An 11,653-nucleotide genomic window follows, 5' to 3' on the forward strand; every position below is an offset into this window, starting at 1 on the left:
CACACAGCATTAGTAACTTGGGGGAAAAAGTCTACCGTAGACTGGAGTAATAGTCATGCACACAAAGATAGACTACTCTTTCTGCCATTCTTTAAAAGGTATTTAAGCTCCGTTACTAGCTCTGATTTTGCCTAGGTTAAAGCAAATTCCTTTGTTAAATTATACTTTGGTTTTTGATATTGAATAGTAATGGCCATCTCTACATCAGCAGATAATGCTAAGCTTTTGCATATCAATTTCTCAACCATTCAGGCTCTCCTGAAACTAATGCATAAGCCCAGTTAGTACTGAAGTGTTTCAAGTTCCATCTTCCATTGCTTCTTTATGAAATGTTGAATGTGGATGCCTTGGTTAGACCAAGCACTCCTGCCTGTGATTGGGAATGGGCAGGTAGAGGCAGGTGGGCGGTTGGCGCTCTGCCCAAAGGGGTTCTGCTCCTTTGCCCAACTACCTGTTGGAAAGGGTTTTATCCAGTGCTGGTAGGCTGTGAGTGTGTCTGTGCTTGAAAGAACATGGGAGACTTTGAATAAAAAGCCAAAACTGCCCATACTCCTTTTGTTGTTGTATATTCCATGCAGGGTTTCTTGATAAGATGCAAGCTCTGCATAATGCAGGATAAATCTGACATATTAAAAGAGGGGTGGGGAGAATAAGCTGCGTGTGCAGTAGATCTTAGAAAGAATTCGCCCTTCGCAATGCTAGACCCAGGATCATCCGGTGAGGCTGAATTGGTTAAGAGAAATGGTGCTGCTGTCTCACTTCTCAGTACTTGGCTGGTGGCTGCACTAATGGGTAAACATGAATATTTCTTTTTTCCCTTCCTTGTTGGAGAAACACTAACTGTTCAGAAGAGGACTAGGGCATTTTATCAGAAAGGCTCTTAAATATTTGGCTTGGTTGCTTTCTTTTCATGCTGTACAAATGTTCTTATTCTGTTGAAAGTGGTGCTAAAATATAAGAGTAATCATTTGCTTTCTTGTCCTTATTCCAGGGCATATAATTGATGATCCAGTAAAATATTATGGAACATTTAATCTGTTCCTTGAACCATTTTCTGTGCTGATCTCTTAAATATGGTTTAAAATCCTCAAAAGCATTTGTGTTAATAGTGCTGTTGCTTTTGAGATCTTCAGTTAAGGCAATTGTATTTGTGGCTCTCTGCATTGCATACCGTAAAGCTCCGTGTAAATAAATGCATATTTCTAAGGGCGGGGGGGGGGGGGTGGTGGAAACGGGTGGGGCCCCTGGAGCAGATAGAGTCGGACCTTCTGTTCCATGCAGGCGTCCAGCTTCTGCTTGAAGACATCCAAGGAAGATAGCCTTGCTCTCTTGGCAGGATTGGTTCTGTTGCCAGATATTTTAGTTGTTAGGAACTGTTTTTAACATTCATGCAGATGTTGCTGTATGCCAGACCCCTTGCGAGAGACGTTAGCCGTAGAACGTAGCAATTTGCTTCTATTTGTTCATGCGTGTTTTCATTAGGCATTAAAATGTTCTCACAACAGAATAGGTTTAGATTATACAGCCGTCTACGGGACTCAGTCAAAACTGCATCTTCCCCTTGGTAGGCTGAGTTGTAATTTAATATGAATTGGTAAAGTACTTGTTAAAGGAATTGAGCCGAATAGTCTTAATTGCTGGAACCGATCCGTTACAGAAGGAAACCCTAGAGAAAAGGACTGGCTCAAAGTTACGACCCTTCTTAGCTGAGTGTCTTCTGTTCACATCCACTTTCCTATTTTGAACATCGCCCTCTACTGGTGCGCAACACATTTGTGGGACAGAGTATACCATGTTTTTCAGAGTATAAGATATACTCCCCGGCCCCCTAAAAGAGGCTGAAATTTTGGGTGCGTCTTACACTCCAAATGTAGCTTTTTCCAAAGCTTTTTTTCAGCCCTAATGAGGTGCTAACAAGTGAAGCCTTTCTGTGCTTCCCCTGCTTTTCTCGGCTGAGGATTCCAGCGGCTAAGAAGCTGTTTATAGTTTGCCTGCGCTGATCCTTTTTATTTTCTTTGTATTCCTCCTGTCCTTCAGTGAACATGAAAATCTTCCCATTTTCCTCTCACTCAAGCAATCTCTGAGCTAGGCTGGGCTGAGAGAGGGCGGCTGGCCCAAAGCCTCCGGGGGTCTTCCAGGGTCAAGGAGAGATTGGGCACCGGGGCTCCTGCTTCAGCATCTTAAACACTATGCCCCTGTGGGGTTCTCATTTAGGAGTTTAATTTTGGAAAGTTCACGTTTCAAGTAAAAAATAAAATAATTTTTCAAATTAAAAAAAAACCCTTTCTGGTAACTTTTAGAATTTTACAGTGACAGCTGCCTATAAATGAAATAAAATATTAAGCTCTGAATATCCAGTTAAAGGCGACTGGAAAAAAGTGGAAAAGTTTATTATTAGTAAATAGATTATTAGTACCCTGCATAAAAGAGAGTTCAAATGAATTTTAAAATACAGAAATACTGGACTAGTTTAAATGTAAAGAAATAGTACATTTTCTCCTTCCATCTGCCTGCGGTTCAGCCGGAGGCAAAGAGAGGCCGGATTAGGAGAACTTGCAGCCGCCTTTAGGGAGAGCCGGTGGGTGGGAGAAGGGGTCTCTTCTCCCATTTCATTCAGAGAAAAGGATTAGCCGGCTGAGGGCTCTGCAGGCGCTTTGGAGTTCAAAACAAACAAACAAAAAACCAGGTTGGGATTAGCTGGAATGTTCTTTTAAGTTCAGATTTTGACCTTTCTAACAGAAGGGCTTCCTGGTTGGGTCAAGAGCACCCTGGAGTAAATCGGACAGACCATTTCAGAGGAGCCCGGCTGCCTTAAGATGCACTCACCCCATTTTGCTGCCTGAGATGGTTCAGTCCTGCTTTGCATACGTTTCTTCCAAAGTGCATCCATATGTGCCTCCCTTGCCCCCCCCAGGAGCCGCCGCTGTATTTCATCGGGGGCATTTGACATCACGGAGGGGCGCCAGGCTTGGGACTGTGGCAATTTCCCAGGCAGGCATGTATTGCGCATACCCAATGCCTGGAATGAGCAGCACTTCTCTCGTGCATTACTACTACTACTGTGGGGAAATGGTGAGGTTTCCTTTCTTTTGTTCAGAGGTCGATTCGGAGGTGGCCTCAGCCAGCCAGGCGGTGCGTCTGGAGCCCTTCCAGCCGTGTCCTCCAGGGGAGGGTGGACTTTCTGACAGGGCTGCCATTGGTTCAGAGATGCCGTTCTGATGGCAGTTGAATACGGCCTGCTTCAAGACGTGAGTCAGAGTTGCCCCTGGATGATTCCCGGGGCTGCTTTCCAATCTGGAGCTTCACATGCTCTCGTGATTGACCACCAAATGCTCCTTCGGGGGAGGGGTTAGTGTACGTAAGATTGTTCACAAATTTGAGTAAATATTTCTATCAAAAATAATCTACTGTATTCTAACCAGGAATGATTATGCACCCTGTTCAGAAACATAAAACACTAAAATGGGGATTTCTTGTTAATTATTACCATGTAAATTGCCTGTATGATTATTGCATATCATATAATAAAACTTCCACATCTTATAGGAGACATAAACTTGATTCCAAGTTTTGATACCAACATTTGCTTCAGACAAAGGAGAGATTCAGTCCAGTTTCATTTGCAACGTGTCGTGCAAAATTTGTTTTAGATGCAAAATATTTCAACTTTTGAACTTTGTGCTCTGATAAATTATGTAAATAAGAGCTATGTTGAGGCTCAGTTTCATCTACGGGTAATCTTCAGTTATTGTCTAATGGTTTCTACTCATTGATAGGGACTATGAAATCTCCTTACTGGAGTTGGGTGACTTAACTTTTTATTTGAAGCCATTTTAGCAAACACTGAAGAGTTCGGGATTGACATCTTCATGACAGCTCAGACTCACTAAGGAAGGCAGATTGGTGTCAGGGGCTGGAGAGAGGTTGCCTGTTCTCTTTAGTGGTTTCTCCAGTGAAAAGCGAACTACTGCAGATGTGATTTTGATTCCTTCCCTCCTCTGCTAAAATCATTTGGAAGCTGAGCTGAGAAGTCAAATCACATTAACTTTCCCCAGAGTCGTAACATTACAACTTGTGTGAAGTATTGATTTTACTCTTCCTTGAGCCCAGGCCATTCCACTTTGTTCTGGGGGGAAGGGAGGGCTTTGATGCTATTTCCAGGCAGCGGAGGGAAGCGATCCTAAAGCCTGCCAGGGGTGGAGACTTCAGAGCGTCTGCTTGTTGCTTTTCAGGAGCGTCGAAAATTGAATGAGAAGTCCCCTTCTTGGTATTCCTTAACTGTGTGACATGGCCTTTGGGAGGTACTTCAACACTGGGGGCGAGTGGGGGGAGACTAAGGTGCACTGAAGCACAAATGTTGTGATGCCATCCCTGGAAGCCCCGGCTTCTATTTGGTCCTGGTTCAAGCATGGTTATACCTTGAGAGGGAGAAGTCTCAGAGAAGCTGCTTTTAAGAATTGATCGCCATTCCCTCCATTGTTTTGTTCATAGCGTTTTACCAATTAGTTAATAGATTGCTTCAGAACTTTAACTAAAAGGGGTTTTTAAAGCCTTGTTATATATCAACGGTTGTTGATAGGTAGCAACTGCTGCTTGGTGATAAAACGGAGGAGCGCCTGGCAGCCGCCTGAGTTGGGAAATGCTGAGCTGGCTTTTGAGGGTACGGCTGTGTTCAGATCCGCCCTTGACCTGGCTGGTTTGGACCCTCGAGAGGAGATGCGGCTCAGAAGCTTCCGAAGAGCCGCAACAGAGGCTGGAAATACACTTGCAAGGAACATTTCTCAAGAATTGATTCTTTTTCAAGTTTTGCAGTTTACGTTAAAAAATACTGTCTTAAACTACAGCCTTTATTTTAATCAAGCACTTTTTTTAAGGGTTTGGGCAATGCAAGTTTTAGGAAAGGCAATTTAATCTCTGGTCAGAGTTGCTTTTCCACTTTCATTTAATACATGGAAAAAGAAGAAGGCTCTATATAGAGTATAAAGAAGAATAGAAAGGGGTTCCTATTGGGCGTATTTCCATCCCCCAGGCTGCTTCGTCCAATGGAGTTAAACAGTGGCACCCTGGCAGAAGTCTTATTGCTTTACCTAGGACAGGCTGTTTATTACTTTTATTACTAATTTACAATAAAAAATCACTTTCTGTAAGAAGATTGTAGAGAAATTAATGGATACAGTCCATGTTGCTGCATGTAGTAACATGCATTCATATTGTTTTGGAAGAGTGTATTTTCCAAAATCCATATCATCAAAGAAGAAAAATATTTTAAAAGATTCTAGATTTTACATGCTATACAGTATATTTATACCATCATTTTTACTGCAATCGTAGAATGGGATAATTTCATTAGACTCCATGTAAACAATATTGCATAATTTATTAAATGGTGCATAGTCATAAAACCTCTATGTTTAAAGTGTACGGCACAATGTGCCGAAAGCCTTGTACTTCAGTGGCGTCTAGGTAGATTTGGGCAACCATTCAGCGTAGCCTTGGGCGATGGTTCTCTCCCTGCCATCCGTTGGGCTGATTCCAGAGCCCTGCAGCCTGTTCCTGGCTCCCTCACCGAGGCTGTAAGCTTTGGGACCCCCTGCCCAGCCCTGGTGCCTTTTTCAGTGCAACCTGAATTTTGAACTGAGCATGTAAAGGCTTCAAGCTGTTTTGCTCAGCATCACCACAGCAGCCCTCTTTGGAAGAAGAACAAGCTTTTCCCATGTAGCAGAGATTACACGGGATCTCAATTCAACCAACCCCATGTGTCAGGGGGAGCCTTCTTGAAATGTCATTTTCTCTCCTTCTCGCTGCAGGAAACATTCATTCCTTGCATTTATTTCTCATGGGAGACGCAGAAAGCCCCAAACACGTGGCTGGGTTGGAAATCTGGAGCTGCCTTGGAATCATTATCTGGCCGCCCCAGGATAATCCCTCCCTTTCCATAGCGGCAAAGGAGGGCTGAAGGGAAGGAGAGTTCCCGGGAGCTTAGGAGAATTGGGGGGTGGGGGGGAAACGACCCAGGAAGTTGAAATTTCTCCTTGGCTATTCAACAAAATAATTCACTAACACTGCGGGAGGAGGACCTGCACTGCTCAGGAAATGATGTGAACAGCAGCCGTGAGGCCACCCAGAAGAGCCGTCCGTAACATACACCCTCCCGACTCCCATTTTCTGGCAGCCACCAGTAAGAGGAGGCTACCCAGTGCCAGATGAGGCATGTCTCCTCCTCCTGGAAGGGCCTCTTCCGAGGGCTAGTAGTTTGGTGTAAGATGTATTTTCCCATTGTTTCAAGCAGAAAATGGGCCGTAAATGTGTATGTGTAATGTGTAAATGTTTTTCAGTGTGAGCAGCTACCATTAGCTGGTTACTGGTGTGAGTACAATTTTGAAAAAGCAGCTGATCAGTTGGCTTCCATAGGAAGAGAACTCGCACAGCTGTGTGGGGACTATTGCATGACAACTCTAGGTAGACAACCTGCCATCCGGGTCTGCTTTTAGTATTATTTGGGCTCTTCCATATCTCAAAATGTATTTGGAGTACCTGTTTTCCACTAGGCTTTTTGGTGCTGTTTCTACAGATTTTCTGTCCTTGTTTTTTTTTATTAGGAAGCCTCTGGCAACTTATAGGTTTTGCCTTAAAAGGAAATGGGCAGCATAAACATTTAATTGTTACATAAAATTAAATAATAGTAGAATAGTTTGATTAAGAAATAAAATAATAAAAACCATTAGATGTCAGAAAGTTAAAACTAGATAACATCAGAGCTACAACTTATGATTTCAAGTATTTCTATCAAATATATCTCCTTGAAGGACTAGTGGAATCAGGCAGGCGGTTGCATCCCTCGGTGGCTAGTAAAGAGGCAGATCCAGAAGAGCAGAAGGAAGCTTGCTTTGGTTGCTCAGCCTGGACCTGAAATGTGCTGGCGAATATCTCCATGCTGAAAATTCAATATACTGCCTTGGTCAAATTGTGGCACTAAATGTGGAGCAGGCTACTTACAGACTGCTTAATCTTACCTCTCAGTCAGTCTTCTGCTTTTTCATTTTTGTTTGCAAGAACAAAATAGAATAAAACTTGTGATTAACCAGGGCGGGAGGAAAAACTGGCAATCATCTGCAGGTGATCAAATGACTTGAGAGAACTGGTTTTAATTTGCGTGTGGTTCTCACTGTAACAAAGGAAACTTGCTTTTTGTTTTAGAATTGGCAGACTTGTTTCCCAACATCTGGACTGAATGAGGTCTGAGACCACATCAGTTGTGTTTTGCCACAAAAGTTCTTTGATTTTCAGAATCCAGACTGAAAGAAGTGCAGTTTGATATTGCTGCTTGAGAGGGAGGGTTGCAGACTGCTTAAAAACAGGGTGCCACTATCAGCCGATTCTGCTGCTCCTTTCTATGCTTTTCATTAAGAACTGTCAGAATTTCCCCTCTTCCTTCTTCAAAATATAGCAGAAGAATCTCTGGGCTATTTCTAAGAATAGTGGATCCTTCCCCTCCCCCCTCCTCACATGTTAGTACAGGTAGCGCTCATCTTAAAACCATTTAGTGACCATTTGAAGGTACAACAGCACTGAAAAGAATGACTAATGACCATTTTTTCATGCTTATGTCTGTTGTAGCATCCCCATGGTGATGTGATCAGAATTTGGACACTGGCCAAACTGGCTCGAATTATGACCGTTGCAATATGTAGCCAATGGGGAAGCTAGATTCACTTACTTACCTTGTGGCTTACTTAAGCCCTGCAGTGAGTCACTTAAAAACTGTGACAAGAAAGTAAAATTGGGCAAAACTCATTTAAATGCCTTGCTTAACAACCGAAGTTTCGGTCTCAAGTGTAGCTGTAAGCTGACTCTCTGTACCAGCATATTTCTACCCAAATGCAGGCTTTTGTGTCGCTCCCTCTTGTTCCACTTTGCCAAGTTCTTTCTCAAGATCCTCTCCCTCTTCTCAGTAACTGCTGGGGGTTTCAACCCCTCGAAGGGCCTTGTGCCTGCTGAGCAGAGTCAGCCCTTCGGCTTCTGTCTCCCTGCTTGCTGGAATCCGCATCTCGAGAGGGAGGTGAAGAAATTCCCCCCAAAGCATTTGCCGTCTGAGACTTGTGACTTCATATTCAGCTGTGCTTCTCTCCTCCTCCTCCTCCTCCTCCTCTTAAGCTCTGCTTGATGGTGGCTGGATCCTTTCAGCTGTTGTATATTTGTCCTTTTCTCCCTTTCGTTTCATGGATTTAGGTCTATGCACCTTCTCCTAATTCAGATGACTTTAATAGAGACTCTCCGAGTTACCCATCTCCTAAAGCACCCAGCAGTATGTTTGCTAGCACTTTCTTGTTACAAGGTAAGAAAGACTTTTCCGTAAAAGGAATGAATAGCATTAGTAATCAAATAATCCCATGTTGGGGCACCTGATCCATAGGGCAGGTGGCTCATCTGCCTGCTCATCCTTTCTGAGCCACCCACCCCTCCCTCCCTCCCTCCCTCCACCGTTCCCAGGGCCTGCTCTTCTTGGCCGGTTCCTCCTCAGTGCAGGGCTGAGTCTCTGAAGAGCATAAATTGAAAACTGCCTGGCCAGACGCCTTCTGTCTTTTCTTTCCATCCAACAATAAAGATGGGACCCACGTTGCTCCTGAACTTTGGAGCCCCTCCCATGGAGTGAGCCAGTCGGCTTATGGTGGAATGCTGGAAAGTCCTTCTCACCTGTCGCCCTCCGGTAGTTACGGCAGCCGGCATCCCCACGAGCGCCTGGTAAGAAGGATAGCAGTGCCACGTGTCCCTGAATGGTCAGCCAAAGTGGAGGCCATGGGAAAATCCCTGGTGTTTTGGGAAGTCTGTGTATGTAACACATTCTGTTCCTTTGTCTTCTTAAATTTGTATCCGTTACCCTGGGAACAAATTCCTCTGGATCAGAGCAAACTCGCCACTCCGGGTATGGCTCAGGGTTTTCAGGAAGTTCACCTTCCAAACCAGAAGAGCTTTTGGTCTTCGGGCATGGCGTAGCCCTTGTCCCTGGAGTGGATGATCCGGCTGTGCAACCATTCAGACTTGTAGGGAGAAAGTGGCTTCAGAGCTTCCTTGTCCCTACACATGGTGCCTGTGGCACCTCAGTGTAATAATTTGACCTTGGCTTCCTGCCTCACAAATGAGATTGGAGGAGCATCGGCTTCTCCTGCACGCCTTTCTTCATTCATCCAGTTGCCCATTTCGTTTGAGCTAAACCTAAGAATTGTAAAACTAGGTTTTAGAGTTTGTTACCAAAATCCAGGTTTTAGTTTGCTGAAGTGTTACAAATTTCAGTTTTAACCGGTACCTGTAGCAGCATCTGCAGAATGATGGGACCCTAGTTTTTATTTCCAGATAATGGAGAAAGGGGGTTTCCCATTATCTCTAAAGAGCCCCCCCCCCTCCTTCATTCAGCCAGCACTGACTTTCATGCCTAAAAATAAAATCTCACCTCCAGAGAGGATTGTGGATTATTGAGGCAAAGTATCTTTCTGCCCATTGCTTCATGGACTCTGGCTTGGTTGGGATGACAGTTGTGCTCTTTGTAACTAAGAGTTTGGGGTAACTTTGACTTTTGCTAATATGAAATTGCCCCTTTTGTTCCCTTCTTGCAGTGTGATTCCATTTCTGCTTTTTCGTAGAGTTGTCCTCCTCCTCCAGCTTCACCAACAGATGGAAGCACTAGCCTTCCACCAATGTCCAGCTTTCACCGGGGCAGCAACTCATTATATGCCGCTGCCGCCACCACCTCTCATACTCCACCAGTCAACGGATCAGAGACCAGTGTGCTTGGTAAGATCTCGGAGTCCTAAAATTGTCCATAAAATTTATAGCTAGTTTAATTACAGTTATTAACCCGTGATAGTAAAATATCTCTTAAAACTGTAAAAAGGATTTGTCAGCTGGCAAGGCTTATAATGTTGGTATTTTTAGAGTCGGAATATGTTCACACATCTCTTAATTTGACCTCCACTCTTAGAGCACAGCCTAGAAAACATTTTTCATACCTTTGTAAAAAAATGTTTAGATTTGCATTTTAATTCTTGACCATAAGAAGATCAGGATAGGGCAGCCCCTTTACCTGGGCTCCCAAAGTGGACAATGATCACCGCACAGGTCCAAATGGAGGCAATTCTGGAATTCCATGGGATGCGAGAAATACAATCCTATATAAACGGATTCAGTGGATGCTTTGGAGCACAAAGTTTGCTTTCCAGCCCTTCTCTTGGCATCTTTGCAAACCAGCCTTGCCTGTAGTCAAGAAGCTGTGCATTCCCCAGAAGGAAGGGCCCTTTGAGAACAGCAGCTCAGAGGTGATTTCCCTTCTTCATCTCTCTCTCCCTCTCCCCCTCTCTCTCTCTTCCCCCCCTCCCCTTCTGCTCTCTTAAATAGTCTGGGTGTTCTCACCATCTGCACCACATCAAAGTGTGTTGCCTTTTTCTTTACAGTTCATAGAGGGAATCCTGCTGGAAGTGCACAGACTGGGGATGCCCTGGGAAAAGCTTTGGCCTCTGTAAGTAATTGTATGTGGAGCAATTCTGTGCAGGACTCAAACTCCATTTACAAAATGTCAGTTAGATCTCAATGAGCAAACCCAGAATGCATCCGTAGGTGTCTGTGCCCAGGCAACCCCAGGGTGGCTTGGATTGGAGGGGGGAATTTCCGTGAATTTGTGATGTTGTCATCTAAAGTTTGTTCACATCTAAAGCTCCTTTCGGGCACATTACATGCAGGCGTGGCACAAAACACTCCCCCCCCCAAAAGGCAGATAGTGGGGAGTGCACCCATGGAGCCACAGAAAACAAGGCGCAAAAGACAAACTGATTAAATAGTTAAGTGCTGTAAAATTGCATTGCTGAAGGCTTTGTGTTTCCAAAGACTGTCTGGAGAGCTCTCCTATTCAGGGTTGTTTCTTTAACGCCATTTATATTTTAAACCCTTGAAATATTCCTCTAGAGATCTCCAACAAGGGGGCGGCTAATAAGATGGAGGAAGCTGCTGGTTGTCCAGAGGTTAAGAAATAAATTCATCATGAGAAATACATTCTCCAATTAACCCCACAGCATAGGCAGGGGTTGAGTGTTGCAGCTACCTTGCCTGTAGCAGCTTTACCCTAAAGTTTCCTCCCCAAAGCTTCCTCCTGGGGTTGGCTCCCCAACAGAGGAGGGGTCTTGAGTTCCATTAGAATAGATATCCTCAAACTATCCTCCACCAATGCAAAGTATCAGCCCGTGGAGTGGTGGGATGAAAAGCAGCTGCCAGCTTGTAAAGAAGTGCTTGAAAATTCTTTCAAAACAGCCTTTCAGATGTGATCCAGGGCCAGAGGATGAGTAGGGAAGGGGCTGCTTTTAAAGTAGCGCTTTAAAAATGGGTGAGTTAGTGAGGGGCGTGTCTCCACAGCTCCTAGCTTTTTCAAAATCAGCTGAAGTTGGCTAACACTAATTCCAATGCAACCTCAGTATAATGCCTGAAGGAGAATTCACCCACTGCTTTGATTCTTCCCATATATAAAGTACATCCACCAAATTGGTTGCTGAACAATTTTGGTAGATATTCGTACATATGCGCAAGTGTGGCAAATCAGTTTGTGAATTCTCCTCCAGGCTTAAAAGACCTTTAGCCCTGTAATCCCAAATAAAGAGGCCCACACTTCCCA

At 44.2% G+C, this 11,653-nt stretch overlaps 1 protein-coding gene across 4 annotated transcripts in view; it reads left to right on the forward strand.

The window, feature by feature from the left end:
- Positions 1-11,653, forward strand: part of TCF12 (transcription factor 12) — a 41,926-nt gene that overhangs the window by 18,339 nt on the left and 11,934 nt on the right. For all 4 annotated transcript variants that reach the window (XM_032232801.1, XM_032232802.1, XM_032232798.1 and 1 more), the window contains 4 exons: positions 8,230-8,335; positions 8,606-8,742; positions 9,639-9,789; positions 10,446-10,510. In XM_032232801.1, the coding sequence (XP_032088692.1) occupies positions 8,230-8,335; positions 8,606-8,742; positions 9,639-9,789; positions 10,446-10,510 (459 nt within the window). The remainder of the gene's footprint in view (positions 1-8,229; positions 8,336-8,605; positions 8,743-9,638; positions 9,790-10,445; positions 10,511-11,653) is intronic.

The sequence above is a fragment of the Thamnophis elegans genome, chromosome 16 (genome assembly GCF_009769535.1).
Source record: "Thamnophis elegans isolate rThaEle1 chromosome 16, rThaEle1.pri, whole genome shotgun sequence".
Classification (NCBI taxonomy): domain Eukaryota; kingdom Metazoa; phylum Chordata; class Lepidosauria; order Squamata; family Colubridae; genus Thamnophis; species Thamnophis elegans.